General features: G+C 35.3%; 1 protein-coding gene across 1 annotated transcript in view; it reads right to left on the reverse strand.

Moving 5' to 3' along the window:
• The window catches only part of LOC150095149 (uncharacterized), a 206,381-nt gene that overhangs the window by 90,167 nt on the left and 90,413 nt on the right, over positions 1–25,801 (reverse strand). Inside the window, exons 10-11 of the mRNA XM_090411207.1 lie at positions 16,498–16,610; positions 11,488–11,628 (exon numbers count right to left, since the gene is read on the reverse strand). Of these exons, the coding sequence (XP_090267333.1) occupies positions 11,488–11,628; positions 16,498–16,610 (254 nt within the window). The remainder of the gene's footprint in view (positions 1–11,487; positions 11,629–16,497; positions 16,611–25,801) is intronic.

Genomic DNA, 25,801 nt, shown 5'->3' on the forward strand with positions numbered 1-25,801 from the left:
GAATGATGTCAATCTGTTCGATCTTCCTTATATCTTCCAACTCGTCAGTAGAAACAGTGAGATTATGTAAATATCACGTTATTCTAGTGCCAATTGTCCCTGGTGGCAGAATTTTGTACTTTTTGTTTTTTTTCTGTTAATCAAAGCCCATGTTCCGGAGCGTACTTGTACCAAGTTTGGGTGAATTCCATCCAATACATTTTTCACTACAGAACTCTGAACATCTCTTTAAATATGGCTACCCTGTACATATTTTAAACACCAACACTTCATATGAGTTCTTACCAAACTACAGCAGGAAATGGAAGGATATTCTTTCTTAGCAGGAGCATTGCTTCATTGCCTAGATATTTGCAATCCTGTTTGAAAACTTCAGCCTTGGTTGAACTAACACAAAGCCATCCTCTGTTTTTATATTAAAAAAAAAAAAAAATAGAGGAGGCTTTGTTTAGTTCATTAGCAAAATTATCTACCAGTCTTGTGAATCATGACTAATGACATACTCTTATTTCGGCAAATTTGTTAACTTGTTCAGTTCCAACGATTTCTAGATTAAGTGGATATTAAATCCAACATCATTTCAAAGTTGAATACAAAAACTATAAAAGTTTTGTGCAAAAATTGACCAGAGAGCTTCCGGGAATACACCGCCACCATACTATGAGTTGCCCTAGCTGAACCTAATAGGAAAAGCACGAATGCTAAAAGCACCCATATATTGGTGCTTCATTTTGGCGATGCAAAATTGGTCCTTCTGGACCAATAGAAGGACCAATTTTGCACCGCCAAAATGAAGCCTTGGGCTCTTTATTTTAGGAATTATTTTCTACTATAATGATCTTAGAGACTTGCAATATTCTGCTGATTCACTATGTCTTTACACCTTGTCCTTTTCAACCATTATGCCCACCTCTGTACTATAATTCCCTCCTCTCATCCTTCTTCCCTGAATTCTATGATGAGGTAGAACTCCCCCCCCCCGCTCCCCAAATGTACCTTCTTTCTCTTTACCTACTCTTTTCCCTTTTTCTATGCTTTTGAATGGGAACTTATATTGTTTTATCATTCTATATGCACATGTGGCATGCAACCATGATTAACATACTTAGCATTTTTTTCTTTTCAGTTTTTTCATGAGTGGCACTATAATAGTAGTTGATTTGCATTTATGGTGTATGTAATGAAGTATAGAGTTCATCACTCTTGAGACTTACATATTGTTAACTTTTGTAAGAGTTCAGTTATTGCAAAATTTTGCTTTGTATGAAATTGAAATCTTACAATAATGTCAGCTTCATCTCCTTTCTTCCCCCCCCCCCAGTTCTCTCAGGTCTCAAATTACAGGGACAGGTACTTACAAAGCTATTCTTCTTATCCTGTTCCTTTAGTAGTAGCAGTTCCTGTGATGCAGTAAAGTTGATGAACCTCTAAATTAGTCATTTTAACACTATTATCAGGTCAATAATATTGTTGGAGTCTTGATAGGTAACAGACTGAACTGTTCATTTGTTTGCTGATGATGCAAAGTTGGGTAGAGCAATAGTGAATGTCCATAAAGTCAAAATTTTGCAAGATGATTTGGATAGATTGGGGGACTGGGCTAAGGAGAATGGATGTCAATTTAATGTGGCAAAGTGTAAGGTTATGCATTTTGGGGTGAAAAGATTAGCAGCAGTATGCCACATTGGTGGAACTGTACTGTAGGAGATTGATGAAGCCAGGGATTTGGGGGTGTTGGTGGATAGGGAGTTGAAGTTGAGGGGGCACATTGCAAAAGTGGCTAAATCAGCTCATCAAATCACTTGGTTACTGAAGAATACGTTGACAAGCAGAGACAAGCAAGTTATTGTTCCTCTGTATCGAGCTTTGATAGGAACCCATCTTGACTACTGTGCTCAGATCTGGGGCACCAGGGCTTCTTCTTGATGGGGAGGAGGTAGAGAGGATCCAGAGGCGAGTGACCAAGATGATAGCAGGTCTATGGAATGAACCTTATGAGAACAGGTTGAAGATTTGTGGGTTGCAGACATTGGTTGATAGGCAGAAGAGGGGTGATATGATTGAGACATTCAAATTACTGAGGGTTTCTATAAGATAATATAAGGATATTTTTCAGAACAGGTCTGGTGGTGAGAGGACTAGAGGCCATCCATGGAAACTGGACAAGAGTGTGGTTAGCAAAGGTGTTAGAACTAGGTTATTTGCATGGAGAGTGGTGTTGAGTGGAATGAGTTGCGAGAGTCTGTTGTGGGTGCTATGACTGTGAGTGGGTTCAAGGCAAGGTATGATAGATGCTGTGTGGAAGCTGAATAGTTGTTGACATGATGTTTAGAGCTTCCTTCGATGAATCTAAGGACTCCTTGGAGTTGCCCGTTATAATAATAATATGCATAAATTAAAATTATTATGGGCTTTTGCTCATTACAACTGTGATCTTGCTATTTCCATGCTCATTACAACGAAGTTCAACTGTACATAACTTTCTAATTAACAAATATCCTTTCTCTTAATAATTATCTAATTTCTCGTATTCATGATCAGACATTCCATACCAGAGAAAATGGCAAATCTAGAATCCTCTTCTTTCTTTCTTTTTTTTTTTTCCCTTTAGGCCTATGGCTCAGAATTTCATGTCCTAATTTATAACATTCATTTGCTGCTTCTACAACTCAACTAAATCGCAAAGTGCAACTGCCCAAACAATGAGATCATCTTCCTTGGTGACTTTACTGTTCGCAACTATGACTGGCTTCCTTTTTCAAATTCCACTGACCAAGCTGGAACAGATACTCAACTATATGACAAACATAATTGAAAAACAAAAAAGAAGTAAAAGAGATGGTAGTTCTAGTAGGCACTAATAATTTAAGTGGCAACAAATATAGTATAAGAGAGGATATGAAAGATCTGTTAGAAGAAGTGAGAAAGAAATGTCAGAGAGTAAAAATTGTAGGTTTGCTACCCAGATATGACAATACCAAGTTAAGAAGGAGGGCAATGATAGCAAATGATTTCATGTACAGACCGACTGTGTAGAAGAAACGGATGCAAGTTTTTTTTAGATGTGCGGAGTGTATTTAATGGCAGAAAAACTTGTATAAGAGGGATGGCTTACACTTGAATTCATTCGGCATCAGGAGCTTGGGAAAATTACTCATTAGTATGAGAACTAATGCAGAGAGTCAGGGAAACTAGATCACCAAGGGAGAAATGAGAAAAATGTGTATGAAAGTTCAGTTATGGTATGCAAACATGTAAAGATATGAATGGATTCAAACATGGTTATATATCTGGCAAAGGAGTGGAAAAATATGCTTTGGTTTGGACCTTTTGAGTATGAAGTAAGTTTCCGGCCTGACATACAAAATTTGCGGCAAGTTAAAACACCGCACATGACATCTAGCACCATTTATAGGGATTTCAGTATACCAGTTTCAATTCAATACCTGTATCGGTTGGAGACACTCATTTGACTAACACATGGCATGCTAAGTGGCTGTAATGTTAAAAATTGAGTACCTTGCTGTCTCCAAGTGCTATCAAACAGTGATTGGATGGTGTTTATAGGGAAACCTCTCTTTCATATTCCACCATGAAGGAACAAGCTAAACGGTTTCGCCTAAAAAAAGAGAGCATCAATGATGATCTTCATGATGGTTAGCCTCTGGAAGTGATGAGTGAGGGAAATGTCTCTTTGTTGAAGCTTCTCAACAAAACCTCAATCTCAGAAGATTGAGGCATTCTATAACAATTGTCTTTCACATCATTCACGAGAAGCTTCACATGACAAAAGTCAGTGCAAGGTGGGTGCCCCAACTTCTCTCTTCAATTCAGAAGGAGCATGATGTGAATGTGACCCGTGCCTGCAAGTTTTTAGAGCTTTCCCAAAGAATTCAGAGAGAAGTGCTGTAATCCATTGTCACTGAGGATGAAACCATGGTCATTTATTATGATCCTCTTTCCAAAAGGGAGTCCATGGAGTGGTGCAAACCAGGTGAAGCACTGCCGAGAAAAGCCAGGATCACTCAGTCCACCAAGAAGATCATGGCAATAATCTTTTGGGATTTCCAGGGAATTCCCTTGACTGACTTCAAGGAAAGGAATACCACCATGAATGCAGAATATTATGCTTCACCGCTGTGTAAACTGTGCAATGCCATAAAGGAGAAGACACGAGAATGTTGAGTCACAGTGTTCACCTGCTTCACGACAATGGACTGGAGGCAAAGGCTGCAATGAAGGACTGTGGTTTCCAGGAGATCGAACACCCATCCTATAGCCCAGATCTAGTATCCAGTGACTACTACCCCTCTTCTTGAAACTGAAGACCTTTGAGGAAGAAAATCTGCAGATGACATTGAGGTGAAAGATGCAGTTTTATACCATTTTGCAGACAAAAGAACAGACTAGTTTTTCAAGGGCATAGAAATGTTAATTCAAAGATGTGAAAAGCATGTTGAAGTAAAGGAACATTATGTTGTAAAGTGACACAGTTGTTTCCTTTCTATCACCTCTAAAAGTTAGTCAGGCCGGAAATTTATGGAACCACTTGGAACCACCCTCGTATGTCTGGGGAGGGAAAAGAGAAAGTTCTATAACAAGGCCAAATAGATTGACCATCGAATTATGAGAATAGGCTACGTGGTAATTTATTATGTCTATACACAAATGCCATGAGCATCACAAACAAAGGGGTTGAGTTCATTGCTTTATTGAATAAAACGTCGCCTAAATTGTTGCCATTAGTGAAACCTGGCTATTAGAATCAGATATGGTAACTGGAATCAAGTGCAATGAGTATACTATTTTTAGGAAGTACTACTAATGATAGGAGGAGGAGTACTACTAATGATATCAGATGACTAAGTCCAGTTAGTGTAGAAACAGAAGAAAAGAATGTTGATAACAATGTCCCATGTAGTGGTGAGTTTGTGGCTATCTGGTGTGAAGTGGAGCCAACAGAATGAAATCTATGGTAGAGTGTTGCTATAGACCTAGCAGCTCAGTTGCAGCTGAAGAAGAAATGTATTACCAATTTAGCCATATGGGTACTAAACAAGTGATCGTTATGGTGGACTTTAATTTTCCAAACATTGATTGGGTAGAAGAGAAATCTCATGATAAGAATGAAGCGGAATTTACTGAACTGTTGCAAAATAACTTTCTCAAGCAACATGTGAAATAAGGAACCCAAGGACAAAGAGTGTTGGATTTGTTCATAGTGTCAGAAGGGGTCTCTATGTTAAGAATATGGCTATTTTGTGTTTTCTAATATGTGCTTTCTTGGGAAGTATCTACTTGTATTGATGTTCCCATTAGAACAGGTTACATGCTGAACTACAAAGCTGGAAATTATGATCAACTTAGGAGAATATTATCCTTGGTCCCATGGCATCAGTTACTGAATGTGAGAAATATCACCAATGCAAGAGATTCTTTGAAAAAGTGTTTAAATGAGGTATCTGAATGTGGACCTAGTGTTCGAAGAATAAATACTTTGGGAGTGGAATGAATGTGCAACCTTATTGAGCAAGAGATCCACAAGAAGATGATGTGGAAAGAATGTTGTGAGAATAAGAGTGAGAGGAGTTATGAAATATATAAGGCTCAGGACAGAAAAAAAATAACAAGTATTGGGCAGAAAGCTAAATCAGATTATGAAAAGAAATTGATGCAAACTAAACACAATCCAAAAGAATTTTATCATTATGCTGCAAGCAAAAGAAAGAATGAATGTGGAAGAATAACTTTACTGAATGCAGATGGTACTCTAGTGACAGAAGCTATTGAGATTGTTCAATTAATGAGTGCTCACTTTGCTAAGATATATCAACCAGGAGTATGTAACATGGTGCACAGTGCTACTACTACAATGGATGAAGAGTTAGAGGTGCATGAAAACGAGGTTGAACAGCTGTTGCATAACCTGGATAAGAATTTGTCTATAGGTACAGATGGAATATCAGCACATTTGCTAAAGGAATGTTCAGCCAAATTGGCTAGGCTTTTCACATGTTTGTATAACTTGAGTCTAAGCTGAGGAATGATACCACAGGAATGGAAAGAATGTATGATAGTTTCATTATACAAGGGTGGTGCAAAAACTGATGTGCATAGCTACTGACTCATCAGTATACCCATTTCTGAACTCGCATACAGAAATGGGTAGACAAAGAAGCTATACTCTGCAAGGAACAGCATGGGTTTACTCAAGGAAGTCATATTTTAGCAATCTGCTCATATTTTATAACAATGTTATGGTTGAGTTCGATAAAAAGAATGGATACACTATGATAATGTTGCATTTTTCTAAGGCATTTGATAGGATATCACACGAAAGGCTATTGCATAAACTGAGAATATGGGATTGGAAGATAAACTGACTTGGATAAGGGGATGGTTGACAGATATCAAAAAGTGGTATACAGTGGGTGTGAATCTGCCAGATTTAAGGTGATTGGAGGTCAGTTTAATGTTAGTAAGTGTAACGTTATGCACTTTGGCATGATGCGATTTCCAGTGGCATATTATATTAGCGAGGTTATGTTACAAGAAACTGATGAGGCAAGGTATCTTGGTGTAATGGTGGATAGGAATTTGAAGTTCAAAGGTCACATAGCAAAAGTTGCAAATACAACTCAGAGGATAATTGTGATGTTGAAGCAAACCTGCCAGCCTGGTTGGCTGAGTGGTTAGCGTGTCCGCTCTCCAGCCAAGAGGCTGCGGGTTGAAATCCCGCTGTGGGCATGGATGTTTGTGATTGTCCTACAAACTTCATGTGGAAAGGGAATCTGCGACCCTACCATTTATTCTAGAATAAGACATCGTTGCAATACCATGTGAGGTACGGCAGTGACCATACAGTGTCTACGGACGTCAAATGTGAATGTGATATGTGAAGCAAACCTTGACATGTAAGGATAAGAAAGTCATTTCGACTCTTTATAAGACCTTGATAAAACCACACTTGGATTATTGTGCAGAGATTTGGTCTCCTGGGTTCCAAGGGGGTTAAGAAGCTGTGGAAAGGGTGCAAAGAAGAGTTACAAAGATTATACATGGATTATAGGATTTAGATTATGAGGACAGATTGTGAGTATGTGGATTACAGACTATGGTTAACAGGAAAAAGAGGGGTGATATGATAGAAGTTTATAAAATTTTGAATGGGTGTTATAGGATATCATCATCTGATGAAATTATTCGTTATATGGAAGGTGGAGATAGAATACAGAGACATCCATGGAAGTTAAGTTTGTTCACAGTCAAGAAAGGGGTAAAAGCTAGGTTTTTCTCTCACATAGCAGTGAGTGAGTGGAATAATTTGCCTTTAGGGGAAGTGAGTGCATCTAGTGTGGATGAATTTAAGAGAAGGTATGACAGCTGGTTTGGGTCATTTATAGCCTCTCTCTATGAGTCCTTGACTCCCTGGAGGTCTCAGATAATAATAATAATATGCTGCCAACAGCAAACTAATAACAGTCAATTTCTTCATAACCTTAAGTGCTATCAGCTAATCAATGATGACTATCAATACAGTTTCCATCATTAGATCCATAATAGATCTAGCATGTTAGACGCATGTCACAGAAAAGTTTGGAAAATGTCCAATTGCTCTTGACATTTCCAGGACTTCTGGCAAAGAGGCTTGCTTGACAAACTGTTCCAATGGGTTGATGCTACCAAAGCACATGCACCTAACTTCTTTCTTGCAGAAAGATCTAAATTCTCTTCTTTCCTTACATTCAATTATATCCAGTTCCTTGAAAAGATCAGATCTTACTTCTTTAGCTGACATTTTTAAACCCGGCTTTTTCTAACATCAACACATCAGATCAACAGTCTTCTCAGCTTCCAAAAAACTTGTCATTTTGTAATTAAGATATTCTCTCTCATCTGTCCAGTTGCTTACTCTGTACAAATCCTAGATACACTCAAACTTAGAATACTCTTTTCATATTTTATGATGGTGCACCAAAAAACTCTCAAAAGCCATCCTTGATGTTGTCTGGAAGAGAACAATTTGGATAACTGATGACCACGATCGCTTTCACTATCTCACAGAGTTTGTTTCTTCTTTATGTCTTTTTTAACAAAAGACTTCTATGGTTGACATTCCACTGAAACAGTATCCATATATCTCTTTCTGCTAAGCCTATAACAATACAAGCAAGAGCTGAATATCTACTTCCAATACAACTATGAACTCATCAAATCTTTTCCTGTTTCATTCTAAATATTTCTATTCTCCAGAAATTTTTTGCACTAAGTGTTCCCCAAGGACATCAATAGGTTCCATTCTTAAAACATACAATGCACTAATATGCTAGTGGTTTGTAATCTCCTGTCTATATGTGCGGGAGTGGGGGGGGGGATTATTTTTATTTCTTATTGTTTTGCTTTTCTTACTTTTCATCTGTGGATAAATTCATAAATGAAACTGAAGATTAACAGCAATTTTCTGTGATTTGCTCATGTTACATTTCAGCAGGATGCTTACAAATGTTTGATTACTGGTCTGGTTGGCTGAGTGGTTAATAAATCCATTTTCCAACCAAGTGGATAAAGGTTTGAATTCTGCATAGCATGAATGTTTGTGATCAGCTTTAAATAGGAGATGAATTTCATTGCCCAGTGTGAAACCACTGTCTTGTTTATAAGTGTCTTAAAAGAAGTTCCATGTTTGGTCTCTGGAATGGGGTTTCCAAACATTTTAAACATAAATAAATAAAATAAAACAAAATTAAAAAGTTAATTTATTTAAGTTAAGGGATATTATATCGCATATTGTTTCTTAGCCGAATAAGAAACTCAAACAGTTTCATGCCAAATATAGAAACTATATAAAGTTCGGCGATTCCAAGCGTAAGCAAATACCTGGATAGAGCAGCAACTGACCCTTGAAGGTAATGCAAGCTGAGGCAACTCATAGAAAGGGTAAGCAAGCTCCGATCACTATTCTTGATATTTACCCATAATATGAACTTAACTCCTAGGAGCTGTATTATTGTTCAACATTATGAGAGAAGGTCACTACCCACACCAGTTTCGACCCTTTTTTTGAGGTCTCATCAGTGTATAGGTAGACCAAGTTAATACCAAGTTTGTAGTGAACAGAACTTGCATCCCTTCTATGAGAATTGCCAAGAGGCATCCTATTAAATTACTAATTATAATGAAGAGCCAAAGGCTTTGATTCGGCGACATGAACTTATTTAAGTTAAGGGATATTATATCGCATGTTGTTTCTTAGCCGAATAAGAAACTCAAAGAGTTTCATGCCAAATATAGAAACTATATAAAGTTCGGCGATTCCAAGCGTATGCAAATACCTGGATAGAGCAGCAACTGACCCTTGAAGGTAGTGCAAGCTGAGGCAACTCATAGAAAGGGTGGAGCAAGTTCCGATCACTATTCTTGATATTTATTTATAATTAGTTATAATCATAATAATAATTATAATTTATAATTAGTAATTTAATAGGACACCTCTTGGCAATTCTCATAGAAGGGATGCAAGTTCTGTTCGCTACAAACTTGGTATTAACTTGGTCTACCTACTCACTGATAAGACCTCAAAAAAAGGTCGAAACCGGTCTGGGTAGTGACCTTCTCTCATAATGTTGAACAATAATACAGCTCCTAGGAGTTAAGTTCACATTATGGGTAAATATCAAGAATAGTGATCGGAGCTTGCTCCACCCTTTCTATGAGTTGCCTCAGCTTGCACTACCTTCAAGGGTCAGTTGCTGCTCTATCCAGGTATTTGCTTACGCTTGGAATCGCTGAACTTTATATAGTTTTTATATTCGGCATGAAACTCTTTGAGTATCTTATTTGGCTAAGAAACAATATGGGATATAATATCCCTTAACTTAAATAAGTTCATGTCGCTGAATTGAAGCTTAAAAAGAAAAAAAAAAAATCCTTAGCCTACCCAAGGTACTAACATACAAAAATTTCCAACTTTTCATGGGTGGAGTCACATAAAAAAAGGTACCAGATATTATTATCCTTTTCAAAGAGTATTCTGGAAAGAGATTTTTGTGGTGATTACTATATTCTTTACTCAAGATATACAATGATGTTATCATTTCATCTATTTACAAAAGTGTATAACCTTAGAGTAAGCTGGTATTGTGGATGGAGATAAGGTCAGATGATATGGAAACCCTTCTCTAGAGAGCAAACATAGTATGTCAAGCTACCTCAGGTCCAATAAGCATGGTGTTGTCTTAATGGATGAAAACCATCTCTACCTAGAAAAATTTACAAACATCCATACCACAGTGACTGACAATGGTTGCCATTCAAGGGACTTTTTGTTGCTTTGATAATGGCAATGTTATTACATGGCTGGAAACTTAGCAATAATTACTTTTAAAGCAATATTTTGAGAATTATAGATGTAAATAACTTCATGCACTTAGTTATGCTAATTATATATCTGCAGTCCTAGGATTCCTGAATTGGATAATGCAATAAATATCTCATTACTGTCCAAAAATAGCTCATCTTCTGGGAAAGAAGAAAAATGTGCAGGTGGGCTAAAGTATTCATCCTTTCCAAAAAAAAAAAAAAAGTACTACTTGCTCTTTCAAAAATATTCTACATGCTGATACATCTTATCATTGACATTTATGTGACATGAAGGGATATCATGTTAACACTGAAATACTGCTACTCTACCATTTCTGGTGTGCTGAAGTAAATTTGGATTTGTCACATACACAACAATAAAGTCTCACTGTTCACAGGCTTATTCTTCTCCCCACTTGATACTGCTATAACACAATTTTGCAATTGTCTAAGAATTTTATAATTTGAACACTTCTTGTATTCCTAAATGTATTTTTCATGTTGATGGTAGTAAACAATAAGCCATAATGAAGTCAGCAGCAAAATATTTCTAGGTTATTCTCTAGTTTCTGCAAACCTAATTCACCATTCTCCTACGCTAAAGAATGAACTCTCTAAATTCAGTTTCCTGTTTAATTCAGATTAAACAGGAAACTGAATGTGGTTCAGAGTGCAGGATTCAGATCCCTGCACTCTGAACCACCCACACACACACACACAATTAGTTCCCTTATTCATATATTCAGGACACCTTACTTCCCATACCAAATGCAACTATAGCATCTCTACTCTACAACCAACAATCTGTAGGTTCATATTCCACTGCAGCAAAATTGTCTCTGAATGTCTATATCTGGTAGATGATTTTTCAATGCTTAGTGTTCAACCATGAAGTACCATGTCTCATCTCTAAACATACTTTTATTCTAGATTATCTTATCCTTATATTAGCGTGTTTACAACTTTCATTGATGGAACTCACATAAAAAATAAAATAAAATGAAACTTGAAAAAGGAAATAGCCATAATGACAAAATTTTCTATGCAAAAGAAAAGTATTTATTTCACTTCCATTATATATTCTTCAAAAAAATTTTCAAATTATAATACTTATAATGTCGTATTTACCTGAAATTGTATAATTCGTTCTTGTGAAAGACACAAATACATTCTTTCTGTATCTTTCATATAAAAGGCACATTTATGAAGTTGGGATACTGGATCATCAGCATCCAATAATGCTGTCTGTTTGTCAACTTTACGTATTATCTAAAAAATAAATAATAATATATATATATATATATATATATATATATATATATATAAACACACACACACACACAGCACATGCATATGATGCATGTGCTGTGTGTGTACAATGTGTACAATGGCATACACAGAATAAGGGATGACAAAAAATGAATTACAGCTATAGTTTTAATTCCTCTTCATAAAATAACATAAAACTATATAAAATAAGAGTGATCTGGGCAAAGGGTGACTAGTATAGTAAGGAAGGCCAAAGCTTGTGAAAGACACAAGAGAGAAAGAGAGATTAGGTCAAAAGAAATCCTAAAGAGTTCTTTCACTATATGTGACAAGTAAAAGGAAGAATGACTATGGAAGGATGACTACAAAAAAGTGCTGATGGTGGGAGGTAACAGCACCAAACCAAATAGAATTAGTGAACGAGCATTCTACAAGGTGTACCATCTAGGTGGTGAAATGCAGTGCCATGTGACAATGATGGATGGAAGAATAGAGAGGATTTGCTTAAAATATTGCAGAATCTCAATATGCATGGGATTAGATGGCATGTAGATGCACATTTTCATAACATATGGATCGATATGCCATCTAATTCCATGGCTGTGTTCATATTGAGATTCTGCAATATTTTAAGCAAATCCCCTCTATTCTTCCATCCATCATTGTTACATGGCACTGCATTTCACAACCTAGATGGTACACCTTGTAGAATGCTCACTCACTAATTCAACTATTTGATTTGGTGCTGTTACTCCCACCATCAGCTCCTGTGAGGATTATCATATATCCTGTGAGGAAAAGAGAATTATCAGCTCCTCTGAGAGCAAGGTAGTCCCTTTGCATAAAAGAGGCTCTATGACAAATGTAGTAAATTATAAGCCAATTAGCATCTCAGGAGTAGTGTTTTATTTATTTATGTTGAGCCCATACATGAGAGGTTGGTTGATCAACCCCTATAGAACATTAGTACTGTAAAGGGTAGTGGGTTGGGGAAAGGAGAAACTTGTTCACATTTGATTTAAAAGCCTGTATATTGTATTCCTTAGGAAATACATCAGGGAGAAGAAGACGTCCATATTATGACAGTAGTAGGAATGAAGGAGGAGGAAAAATTTTGTTCTGTGGGTTTCAAAGTGTACTGTGAAGGGATAATTGGGTGGCAGCTGCACATGTTCCAACAAGCTTAGTACTGTGTTGGAGAATTATTGATGCTATTTCAGATGACATTTGCCATGGAAATATTTATAGAGTACACAAATTGCAGAAACCAAACACCTGTGCAAAAGTGGGAGGAGTAAGTTGGTAAGAGATGAGTCATCAATCAATCAATCAATCAAAATTCTTGGCTCAATACATTGGATTGAGCCAAGAATTTTGAGGGGAGCTCTTAGGAGCTCCATTCCATTAAGGTTAAGGTATTGGAGAAATTGGTGAAAGACAGAATTCTGGACTAGGTAGATATGAATATTATACTCTATGTGAGACAACATGATTTTGTGAAGGGTAGGTCTTGCCTTAGTAATAATTTGCTTACTTTTTATAATCAAGTAATAATGGATTTGGATAAAGGAAATGGCTGCTTAGTGATATTGCTAGATTTTGCAAAAGCATTTGACAAGATTCCACATAGAACTCTATTGTATAAACTGGAGCAAATGGAGATGGATAGGAATCTGGTAATTTGGATTCTTGTAGGAAGACTTAGACAGACTAGCAGTATGGACAAAGATTAATGGCTACCAGTTAAACATGGCCAAGTATAAGATGATGTACTTTGGGAAGAGATCAGAAGCTGTGTATTATGTTGATGAAACTGAACTCCAGGAAAAAACTTATAAGGAATTTGGGTGTGATTGTGGACAGGGAGTTGAAGTTTAGAGGACATATTACGAAGGTAATCAAAACAGCACATCAGATTACGTGGTTATTTAACACTAACAAGCAGGGATAGAGAGGTTATTATTCCTCTATATAAGGCCACATCTGGAGTACTGAGGTTTTTTGCTTGGAGGATGGTGAATAGTTGGAAAGGGTTGCCAGAGGAAGTTGTGGATGCTTCATCAGTGAATGAATTTAAGGAGAAGTATGAGAGATATTGTGTGAATGATGGCTAGTGTGTGTGAATAAATGATCTCTGCCATGAGTCTTTTGACTCCATGGATACCTGTGTAATAATAATACTCAAAAATTAATTTTATTAATTTTGAGTATTAATTATACAGAAATCAATACTTAAATGAAGCAATTAATTTTTAAAATTATATTCATTTAAATAATTTCTGTTTCATTTTCTTAATTTGTATATAAGAGCTGAATACAATTACATTGAACTGCTTCATTTATTGCTGGCATCTAAAGGTTAGTGTCTATCTGCCTAGACATTGCATTCACAAATCAGGAACAATACTGTGCATAATTAGCATAAAAATTTTTAAGAGCAACTAAAAACACTGAATTAATAGAAATAGTATTCAATGATTAGATCAATCTATCATTTTATGGTTCTATCATTTTAAAGATGAAAGGATGATAAACAATACTCACTGTTTTCTTCCATAACAAATACATAGTGTATTTTGAATAGGTTTCAATTAGCAATTAATGTGATGAATGATCAAACCATTAATCACATTCTATATACAAAAGTTATAAAATATCCAGAGGTTGAAATGCTGAAAAACAGCTATATAACTATGCTGTAATTTTTGACTGATTATAGCAGTTCAGTAAAGTGATATTCTTTATTCTCCAAGAAATTTCATGCAATTTTTTTCTTTTCCTCAACTTAAGATTCTTGAAGTTTAAATTATTTGATGATACTGATCAATTAAAAAACATACCACACATTGCGTTTGAAAGGTAATTTGAGCAGTGGCAGAAATACTGAAAGAAGTGTCTATGTGCACAGAAAAAAAGTTTACTTAGAAAGGGATTAATGCAATTGTATAGTAAACTAAGTAAAGTGCAACATTTTATTTCCACTCTTGAATTTCCATGAAATTTCAAGAGTCTATTATTATTTTAGTTTTAATGCCAGGATGTAAGTGGCTATTCTTATGATATCCATAAATTTCATGCTGTCAGACTGGTATGTATTTAAGTAAGATAGAAAGGGGAGAAAAAAATCTGACAATCTTTTTGAGGCAAATAGCTCAATAATCTCTTTTGTAATTGCCTAGAATTTCTTCATCCTTGGGATATGAACTCTCATCTTTACATCCAAAAGCGACAGGCTGTTTTTCTCAACTGTATTTCAGAAGTATCTGTAGTTTTGTAGGAATGAAAAACTGTTTAACAAGCATTGATGTTATGTAAAGTAGTGTTCACAGTTGTTCATCCTTAACTAGGCATGTGCTTATTGTAAAATTAAAAATTAAATATTAAAATATTTAAAAAATTATATAATATAAAAATAAAAATATTAAAAATTAATTTTTTTAGTAAAAAGAATCTTTATTCATGAATACTTTTCATATTATGAAGTCAAAACCTTCCATATCTCAGGAAATATAACTTCAAAAAAGTACTGTTGATATCTGAATCATTTCGTTACATAGATATTATGTTTCAAGAACTGCCAATGGATCATAAGAACTAAAGGTTAGCATCTCACATATGAAATTATGCTTAGGGCATACAATTAAAAAATTATTGTTAACTTCTTTGAATTCTCATTCTCAAATAATTAAAACAGAAGCACTTTTTTTACATAGCATCCCATGATACTAAGCAAATATTTTTTTTGTACATAGAACTATAATAAAGTAGTGACAAAGGAACCATCACAGATAAAGGAATGGAGTGATGATTACTACTGAAAATATTTTTAATATATACAAGGTGGGCGAAGGATCTGAAAAGTTCTGATAAACACCTAGACAAAAATTATATTAAATTAAAGCAACTGATTTAACCACAAGAAAGGACAGAAACATACTACTAGGTGTGTATCAGAACTTTCTAGATACCCCCCCCCCCCCTCCTCACATATACAAGTCACTTCTTCCTAGCATTTACCCTGCTTTAAGGCAGGGTCCACTTGTGTGCACTGCTTCCTCCATTTTGCACAGTTTTGGGCAATTGTACTGTTGATATTTGCTGTGCACATCTTTTGTTAGGAGCGTGTCTTTGGTTGGTCTCTTGGTTGTTGGCCATTGACATTAAGCCTCATGGCTGATTTTGCCACAGTCTTCATTGCTGCATAGCATGTACCATCTAAGGCATGTCTCTTGCATCTTCTCTGTTATCGGTGCGATGCTATCCATCTCAGCATTCTCATTTCCAGGCAATGTTGGCTCAGGCTTTAGCATCTGTTGTTGTATTGCCATTGGCGCTAATACTCGATCCTAGGTATCTGAACTGGGTGCATTTGTTCAGCTCCACACCATCTATTGTAAGCGTGTCATCAGTTTGGTCATCTCCTTGCATATATTCTGTCTTCTTGGTGTTATGTCACATTCCAGACTCATAAGTGGGTTTTTCATTTCTGTACGAGATACTGGAGTTAATTTTGCGATGAATAAATAAATATATATATACACATGTATTTATTTATTTATTTTGGATGGATGATTCTGAAAGAAAAAAAAACAACTTCCAAAACTATTTTCAAGCAAGGTATACCATGCACAGTTCTGTAAGGACCATTAAAATTTTTTCCAATGCATGAAAAATAAAAAAAATCTTTCCTTTTCTTTTCTTTGTATATTTCTTATCAAGTAGTGCCAAAGGGAGAACATTTTATAATGGGAGAACATTTGGCTGCTTGCCAAATTTGATATTCTTTATATCAAACATAAAGGTATAAAATAAAGTAAATATTTAATACCTACTGTTTAAAATATGCATACATAAGGAAATATTACATACCAGTCTAGGAAGAGCCATGCCTGTGACAGAACATACTAATTTTACGGTAGATCCATAATGTATATAGCCATCTCTCACTGTAAATTCTTCAGATTCTGATTCATTCTCATCCACTGAAAACATTAAAATATACAAAACATATACAAGACCTTCCACTTGATAGAATGCATAAAGTAATATAAAATTCTACAGAGTCAAACAACTTATATTTTTCTTAGAAATGAAGCCTGATGGTTAAGTAAGTTTTAAATCAATGACTTGAAGATAAAATTAAGTTACAAATGATGTAAAGGAGGGGGGGGGGGAGAGAGAGTGTGTGTGTGTGTCATTGTTTGTTTGGAATTATGGCCAAAGCAAATAAGGCTATGAGGCAATATTTTATTGTCTGTTCTTCCAGATGGTTTACCTGTTTTTCAAAGGGGAAAAAAAACCTTCCACTTCTGTATTAGACCAGTAACTCACTTTCAAATGAAACCGAGAAAGAGAGAGATGTGGAACTATAATCTTTTGTTTTGAAACCATTTAAAAAAAAAAAAAAAAAAGTGCATTTCAAAAATCCAAGAACAACCTGAAGTGGCTGCTTGTAGCAGTCAATTCTGAATATGTATATCATTACAAAATCCAACATTTATGTGCAATATGAATTTTTGTATTATACATTTGCTTGTAATCAGATTTAATGGCATTTTTGACTATTATATACACCATCTGATTCATAATAAAGTAAAGAAAATTGCAATTTTTTTTTAATTTTTAAAAAAAGAGAAAAAATTCGAATGCAAAGATCACTAATTATTGCATTTAATGACAATATGAAGTCTTTCTACTTAGTTTTAGACAAACTGTTCTACACCAAGAGTCACTTAATTATCAAGGCTAGATAACTGGGAAGAGACCTCCACATAGCCTTAGCAATGTAGAGAACCAATCAGAACTTCTGACCTATGTCCAAATCCTCAGATTATCATGATACACCTGGATAATGAATGAATGAATGAGAATGGGCTGGCAATTTGGGAATTGACTGACCAAATTATTATATTCTTACTGACTTAAACCAAAATAAAATTACAGTAGAATACGATGGAATTTCATGTTGGCTGAAGCATCATTTGGTTAACTCCCTCCCCACACACACAACTTTTCATCAGGAAACAAGAGCAGTCAAAAGTCAGCTACAAGAACAAACTTCAAGTAATTTCAGCAGAACTCATGATGAGCACCATCAACTTAGAAGGAACAATGGAAAAAGGAGGAGAAATGCCAGAAGAATTAGAGAAACACTGTGCTGACACTGTTGGTGTTATCAAAACAAAGAACACAAAAACAGATGAGATTTTTTTAATTAACAAACAACAGTATTCAACAATGAAAGTGAATATAATCTTCTTGAATTTGCAGACAATATTGAGTGGCGATGGATAAACATCAAAATGGGATCAAGTAGAGTGATGTGGGCAAACACCAAAATGAGCAATTGGACAATAAGACATATTTTGTATCTATGGTCCCACAGAAAGTTCTACCGTGTTCTACTAAGAAAGAAATCTGTTTCATTAGAGAGAGAGAGAGAACTGTTGACATAAAGAAAAAAGTTGATTCTTCGCTGAAATCTAAACAGCAAGGCAGAAAACTAATAACAAATATAGATATTTTGTGGAAATTGGGAGCAAAGAGCAAAGTTAATAATAACAGTAAGCACCTACTGGATTTCTGTTTGAGACATGAAGTAACACCATGTTTCAATATAAATATGTATATAAATTCAGAGAGAGAGAGAGAGAGAAGGCACCAGAAATTAGAAAAGTGTCATTAACTATGTATTGTTGGTAGTGATAATTTTACTCTGGTTCAGGACAGAAGTGCATATACAGGGGATATGAAATAGAAAGTAACCACCATTTAGTTTTGTGCAGGATGAAACGTCATATTGAAAAATGCGTAAGAAAGTTTTAAAAAAGAATCAAAGTTTTTTTATCAGTAGCATTTAGAGGTAAACTACAAATTCAAATATAGAAATATTCAAGAAAAAATAAGAGTTTGAAAACAAGAACCACGAGACTTACCTATGCCTATGGACCATGGAGACTCAGTGGTAGATTGTGAAAAAAATTCTCACTGTTTCAGCAGAGAGAGAGAGATATATGGTGAAGTTGTATGCAAGTATAGAAAAACCAGTACTCGTTTCGGCTCAGGAAGTTAGAGAGATAGTCTTGGAAAAAAAGAAAGCTTATCAAAAGTTCCTAGCAAGTAAGTTACCAGGTGCTATGAGAAAATACAGAGAAAAATGTAAGAAAGCAAGTTTGTGCGTGTAGAAGTAAAACGTTTTTCACTTTGTAACCTTGACAAGAAATTATATTCTTGTTTAATCCTTTATCCAAGCTTAAGCTAATAAAGTTTGTGTGTGACGGTACTAAGGAAATTGATGTGAAGCCATCAGCCTCTATATATGTCTACTTGTGAAGATGCTTCATGTGAAAATTTTGTTTGCTTACACTTGAATAAAAGACTAAACAAGAATATAATTTACTGGTAAGTTTCTTTAATGTGCGTAAAAGTAGCTAAAAAAATTCATAAGAATGCTTTGGTAAGCATTCATATAGAAGATAAATATCATCATAATCAAATTCCTTACATCTACCCTCAAGGGAATGTACAGCATAGTACTACATGAAAAAGTTACATCATTACTAATTTCCTACTGACAATTTTTGTCTAAATTAATCTGTCAAGACTCCAATATTATCAGATCTTATATTTCTCTCTTCTGAGGTAGTTTTTACTGTATTCATTCATCTAGATCATAGATTCCCAAACTTTTTGAGGCAACTGCCCACTTTGCAAGACATAAATTTTGTAATGCCCCCCCACAATATTTAATAATGAAATATTATAAGAAGCTTGTAATCCGTCATTATCTTGTTTATGGACGACGTAAAAAGTTTTGATATAGTTAGACATTTAAAATATTTTTCTTCTAGTACTTGAAAATAGGACAAATCTTTATCCTTTTTGTCAGCATGCATTTTAGTCAAATGCTCTTGTAGCCTAGAAGACTTTATTGCTTCATTTGAAAATACTTTTTGGCAAATCAAGCACATGGTTAATAATTGGTTCATAGGAGACTGAATAAAACCATATTTCAAATACTCAATACTGTACTGTCGACATTCATAAGATGAATTAAAATGCAATATTTAAATTTTAAATGATTATCTAATCACAAAATCACGAAAATAATTAATTTTTAAATATATATTATTAATTTCTTCTATAAAGAGCCACCGACCGCTAGACTACCTGAACGCCCCCAAATGCTTCTGATCCCACTATAGATCTCCTCCCCCCCCAGAAGGCTTCAGCGCCCACTGGGGGGGGTACCGCCCACTTTAGGAATCTATGATCTAGATCTTGGTCTTCCTCTGCATCTTTTTTCTACTATCCTGTCAAAAAACACTTGTTTTACTAAACTTTCCTCTCCTATTCTATTTTAGTGATCATACCACTGAGATTAACTCTACTCTGATAGTACCCATCTTATAAAAAGGAAATAAAACTTGAGAAAAGGCTAAGAAAAATCATGGAAGGGAAAAGCTTGGAGAAGAACATACTGGTTTGGACCAAATAAAGATAGTCAGTCAGATTTTTACTTTAAGACAGTTGAAAGATCATGGGATACCAAGGATCTATATTGAGGTATTGTGCATCTGGAAAAATGCATATGATGGGATGCCAAGAAAAAAAATCTGTTTCAAAGCTATAATTATATGATGTAAATGGTGTTGTGTCCCAATTTACGATTTTTATTCTAACTAGTAATTTCCTCTCATCTATGTTCTACTATTATCTATGCTCGAGATATCACCAAAAAATTTACTAATACTTAAGTTATTTCTCCCCTTAGTACCCCTAATATTTGTATTATACTGTGCCTTTTTGGGATATTTAGTTTGAGATATTATATACAAAAACAAGGAGAAAGAACTAAAATATGTCTGAAAGTGAAACAATGTTGCAGTCGTGACTTTATCTCGGTTCTTAACACATTAATTTTCCACGTGATTAGGTTCGTATTTTTCAAGTGGTGCATTGGACAGCAATTTCAGACAACTGTTTTATCATTGGACAAAGGGTTTATTAAATTCCTTAACATGGTACAATTCAAGTTTTAGTTATTACTCAATTCAATGCTATACTAAATATTTACAAAATGATATTAGCTTATCATAAATAATTAAGCTATGACCCTATAACGGGTATTACGATCATGCCGCCATACACATTCAACACATAACTTCATATGACATGGACATATAAGATTAATTCACACTATTTAACTATCCAAACTTAAGTAGTTTAACTAAACCATTTACTGCACTAACACATAACTATGACATTTAAACTTTCTTATACAATATAATAGACATGCAAAATTCTCAGGACACTTAATTACTCATATAACATTAACACTAGCCAGCTTACTTTCAATATAATATGTCAGATACTAAAGTCCTAGTATTGTTTTCTTGGTCACTTCAACAGTTCAGTGTTAGAATAATTATAACTAATACAGACAAATCTTAGTTAACACGAGATATAATTTACAGTACCTTTCTTTCCTGAGTTTTCCATATGGGCTTCTATCCTTTTCTGATTGAAGTATCCTGGTATAACCTCTCCGATAATCTGCTTCTCCTATGTTCCCTTTTGAATTGAACTATGCCTACGCGATCTTTACCTTTCGTTATTCAGGACACACTTTGAATCGTCTAAATAACGGCTGTGCAACTCGCGACGTGGATATCGATTTCTTTACAGCTTTCCCTTTTTCGTGGTTGTCACTGAAGTTGAAACACAAAGAATATGCTTTCTTTTCCTCGACTATATGGCATTCTTCGCTTCTTATATAGGAAACACGGAACCGAAATTCCGCTCACTTTTGTTTCCGTGCTTTGACGACGGAGATATAACTCCAATCTCGCCACTCAGGAAAACACCGTGAAACCCATACCTGGAACAGAACCAAAAACCAAAAGGTCTAAAAGCCTCAAAAGTCCTAAAAAGCCCCGTGGGGGATTCCAACCCTTTTATACTTACTCTCCTAACGGCACCCTCTTTAACTTCTTTTCTCCTTCCCTACTTGATTTTACTTCACCGACCAATTAGGGTGGCATTTTTCTGCCAAACGTCCTTTGGTCGGCGAGCCCGTAACGATGTCTCAATCCGGGAATCAGCCCTGAGCGATAGTCTGTTGTTTTTCTTTTGCTAGCCTCTAACTTAATCCCCTTTCCAAAATTTCTCTATGAACTTACTTAATATTTTAATCTCTTGCCTCTCACATACCATCTCTTATGACTAATCCTTTTCTCTCTTATTTAGTTAAATTTTCTCTTTTATATCATATTACAAGATTAATATATTCTTTCTTTTTGTTAGTTAGTTCAACAAACACCTTTATATTTTATTGGATGCAAGAATATTTCTTTTTCTTTTAATTAATTCATCTATTATCTTTTATGTAGGGTTTTTAATTTATTCATTCTTCATGTTACACCATGATAGCTGAGAATTCTACATTCTTAAGATATCAGGTGTAACAAAGTTTCCCCCTTTAAACAAAAAATTTCTTTAAGAGAAATTTTTCTTTTTTTGAAGTGTTCCCCTTTTTTTTTTTTTTTTTTGTATTCATTATCTATATACTCATAACTGATGTACTTAATTTCTTTGGTTTTTATTTCTCTTCCCTTTTCTAACCTTGCAGAAATTTATCTCTGATTTAACCTTAACTACTTGTGATTTCCTTTCACAGACTACCTCCTCATGTGATGATTTCTTCACTTTATTTACGTGGGACTCACGATTCCTCTCTTGAGACTCATTTCTCTCTTTCTTAAGTAACTCTGGAGTTTGCCCCTTCCTTGTAAATTGTCTCCTTCCCAATAAGTGTATTTCTTTCCTCATGTAATCACATTTAAAGTCATACCTTGATAGGAAATCTCTGCCTAGGATCAGCTTGATGTGTGGAAGAGAGAATCTTGGTAGGATCAAAAACTCCTGCCAAACACATAATTTGAACTCAGGCAGGTATAACTTTAGATTCACAGACCTAGAAGCACGAGTCATGGAAGTTGTGACACCTGACACTCTCACTCGTTGTTTAAGGTGAGTGATATTATCCTTGGCATGAGGTTCTATTATTTTAAAGTAATCCTCCGATATGATGGATGCTTGGGCCCCAGTGTCTAGCGAAGCATTGCAGTATTTTCCATATGCACTCACCCTCACCTCCATCTCGTAAGGATGCTCCTTCATTCCTTGTCCCTTTTTCCATACTCTGTTAGTATATGTATGTGAATCTGAGTCTCTGTCATGAACTCTACCAAAGCGTTTCTTGTTCAAGTAACAGTTTTGAGCAAAATTTCTGAGTTTGTTACAACTGAAGCATCTTGGGGGCTCTCTACAGCCTCTTTGGTCACTAACTCTCCCTTGATTTTGAGAAATAACCTTGTTGTGGTACGACTTCGGATAGTCTCTGCATAACTGAGTCTAATCTATCGAGAAGGAGTCTTTGCAGACGCTCAACTTCCTCTTTAACTAACTTGGTGGTTTCCTCAGTTATGCTACAATTAGGCTCTGGGTTTCTTCCAGATAACGTTCCTAGTTGTTTCATTACCTCATCTAACCGATCAATAATAGGTTTTTGGAGTATTTCTATCTCTTGTTTTACAATAACCCTGATTTTATCTGAATCAATATAAGACTCTGTCAAATTGTTCATCTCTTGCTTATTGTCCTTTTCTAGTCTCTCTCTTGTTTTTGATCTTTCTCTCCTCTCCTTACTCTCTTTAATATGTCCTTGCCCCTATTCAGAATTTTGCTTCTCCTCAATTATGTTTATTGACCCATGAACATGTGCAGGACGAAGGTCTCTGAGCAACTGTTCGTGTTCCTTTACAGCATCGTAACATTCTCTTAAATTGGATAATTTCTTATCGAATGCTATCTCCTTCAATTCAGGTTTGATCCCTGTCTGAATTGTTGGAAAATGGCCCAGTCCAAGTGAGGCTTTTCTTCACTAAGGACACTTAGGGTACTAGCTATCGTCAGTAACCTGTTATGGAACTCAGCCACACTTTCCTTTTCCTTCTGAGAGCACCTCTGGAGCTTCCATAAGTTAGATCCCAAGCTTCCCAGTTTTGAGAACTCAGAAATTAGGACTGACTTAAATCGGGAGTAATCCAGAGTTTCCTTGAGAATGGGGGAAGAATACAGGAAAGCTTTAGCCTTTCCTACCAGTTTACTTTGGAGTAGGACTAGCAACTGAAAATCAGTCCATCCTCCAACTCTTCTAAGCTCTTCTATATACCTAAAAAAATTTAGAACGTCATCAGTCTCCTCACGCGAAAATTGTGGGAACACCTGCTGTGGGTTAATGTAGCGAAAAAATTCGCTGTTATCCATGCCTAAATTACTGGAGGGTTCAGTCATACTTGCATCCAATTTACATTAATAAACTCTCTAAAATTCTCAACAAAACTTAACTAAACTTCTACCTCTCAGTTGTTCTGATCTGCACCCAAAATCAACTTGTTGTGAATAGCTTGTAATTAAGATTTAATTAGCTAAACTAAATCCTGCCGACTGCGCCATTTATGTTGTGTCCCAATTTACGATTTTTATTCTAACTAGTAATTTCCTCTCATCTATGTTCTACTATTATCTATGCTCGAGATATCACCAAAAAATTTACTAATACTTAAGTTATTTCTCCCCTTAGTACCCCTAATATTTGTATTATACTGCGCCTTTTGAGATATTTAGTTTGAGATATTATATACAAAAACAAGGAGAAAGAACTAAAATATGTCTGAAAGTGAAACAATGTTGGAGTCGTGACACTTTATCTCGCTTCTTAACACATTAATTTCCCGCGTGATTAGGTTCGTATTTTTCAAGCTGTGCATTGGACAGCAATTTCAGACAACTGTTTTATCATTGGACAATGGGTTTATTAAATTCTTTAACATGGTACAATTCAAGTTTTAGTTATTACTCAATCCAATGCTATACTAAATATTTACAAAATGACATTAGCTTATCATAAATAATTAAGCTATGACCCTATAATGGGTATTATGATCATGCCGCCATACACATTCAACACATAACTTCATATGACATGGACATATAAGATTAATTCACACTATTTAACTATCCAAACTTAAGTAGTTTAACTAAACCATTTACTGCACTAACACATAACTATGACATTTAAACTTTCTATAAGTTTTAAAAGAGGTAAACCATGAGTAGACGTATCGGTACACAATAAATAACGGAAAAAACTCACGTAGAAAGATTATTTATTAGTATGATTTTCGCCTGTGTGTCACAGGCATTAAGTACTGAGGATGCCTGTGACACACAGGCGAAAATTATACTAATAAATAATCTTTCTACGTGAGTTTTTTCCGTTATTTACTGTGTACCGATTTAAACTTTCTTATACAATATAATAGACATGTAAAATTCTCAGGACACTTAATTACTCATATAACATTAACACTAGCCAGCTTACTTTCAATATAATATGTCAGATACTAAAGTCCTAGTATTGTTTTCTTGGTCACTTCAACAGTTCAGTGTTAGAATAATTATAACTAATACAGACAAATCTTAGTTAACACGAGATATAATTTACAGTACCTTTCTTTCCTGAGTTTTCCATATGGGCTTCTATCCTTTTCTGATTGAAGTATCCTGGTATAACTTCTCCGATAATCTGCTTCTCCTATGTTCCCATTTGAATTGAACTATGCCTATGCGGTCTTCATCTTTCGTTATTCAGGACACACTTTGAATCGTCTAAATAACGGCTCTGCAACTCGCGACGTGGATATCAATTTCTTTACAGCTTTCCCTTTTTCGTGGTTGTCACTGAAGTTGAAACACAAAGAATATGTTTTCTTTTCCTCGACTATATGGCATTCTTCGCTTCTTACACAGGAAACACGGAAACGAAATTCAGCTCACTTTTGTTTCCGTGTTGTGACGATGGAGATATAACTCCAATCTCGCCACTCAGGAAAACACCATGAAACCCATATGAAGGAACTTGCGAAGAACTCTCCTGGAACAGAACCAAAAACCAAAAGGTCTAAAAGCCTCAAAAGTCCTAAAAAGGCCTGTGGTGGGTTCCAACCCTTTTATACTTGCTCTCCTAACGGCACCCTCTTTAACTTCTTTTCTCTGTCCCCTACTTGATTTTACTTCACCGACCAATTAGGGTGGCGTTTTTCTGCCA

The sequence above is a fragment of the Typopeltis vanoorti genome, chromosome 21, assembly GCF_054136105.1.
Source record: "Typopeltis vanoorti isolate ZY-2024b chromosome 21, IOZ_Tvanoo_1.0, whole genome shotgun sequence".
Lineage (NCBI taxonomy): Eukaryota > Metazoa > Arthropoda > Arachnida > Uropygi > Thelyphonidae > Typopeltis > Typopeltis vanoorti.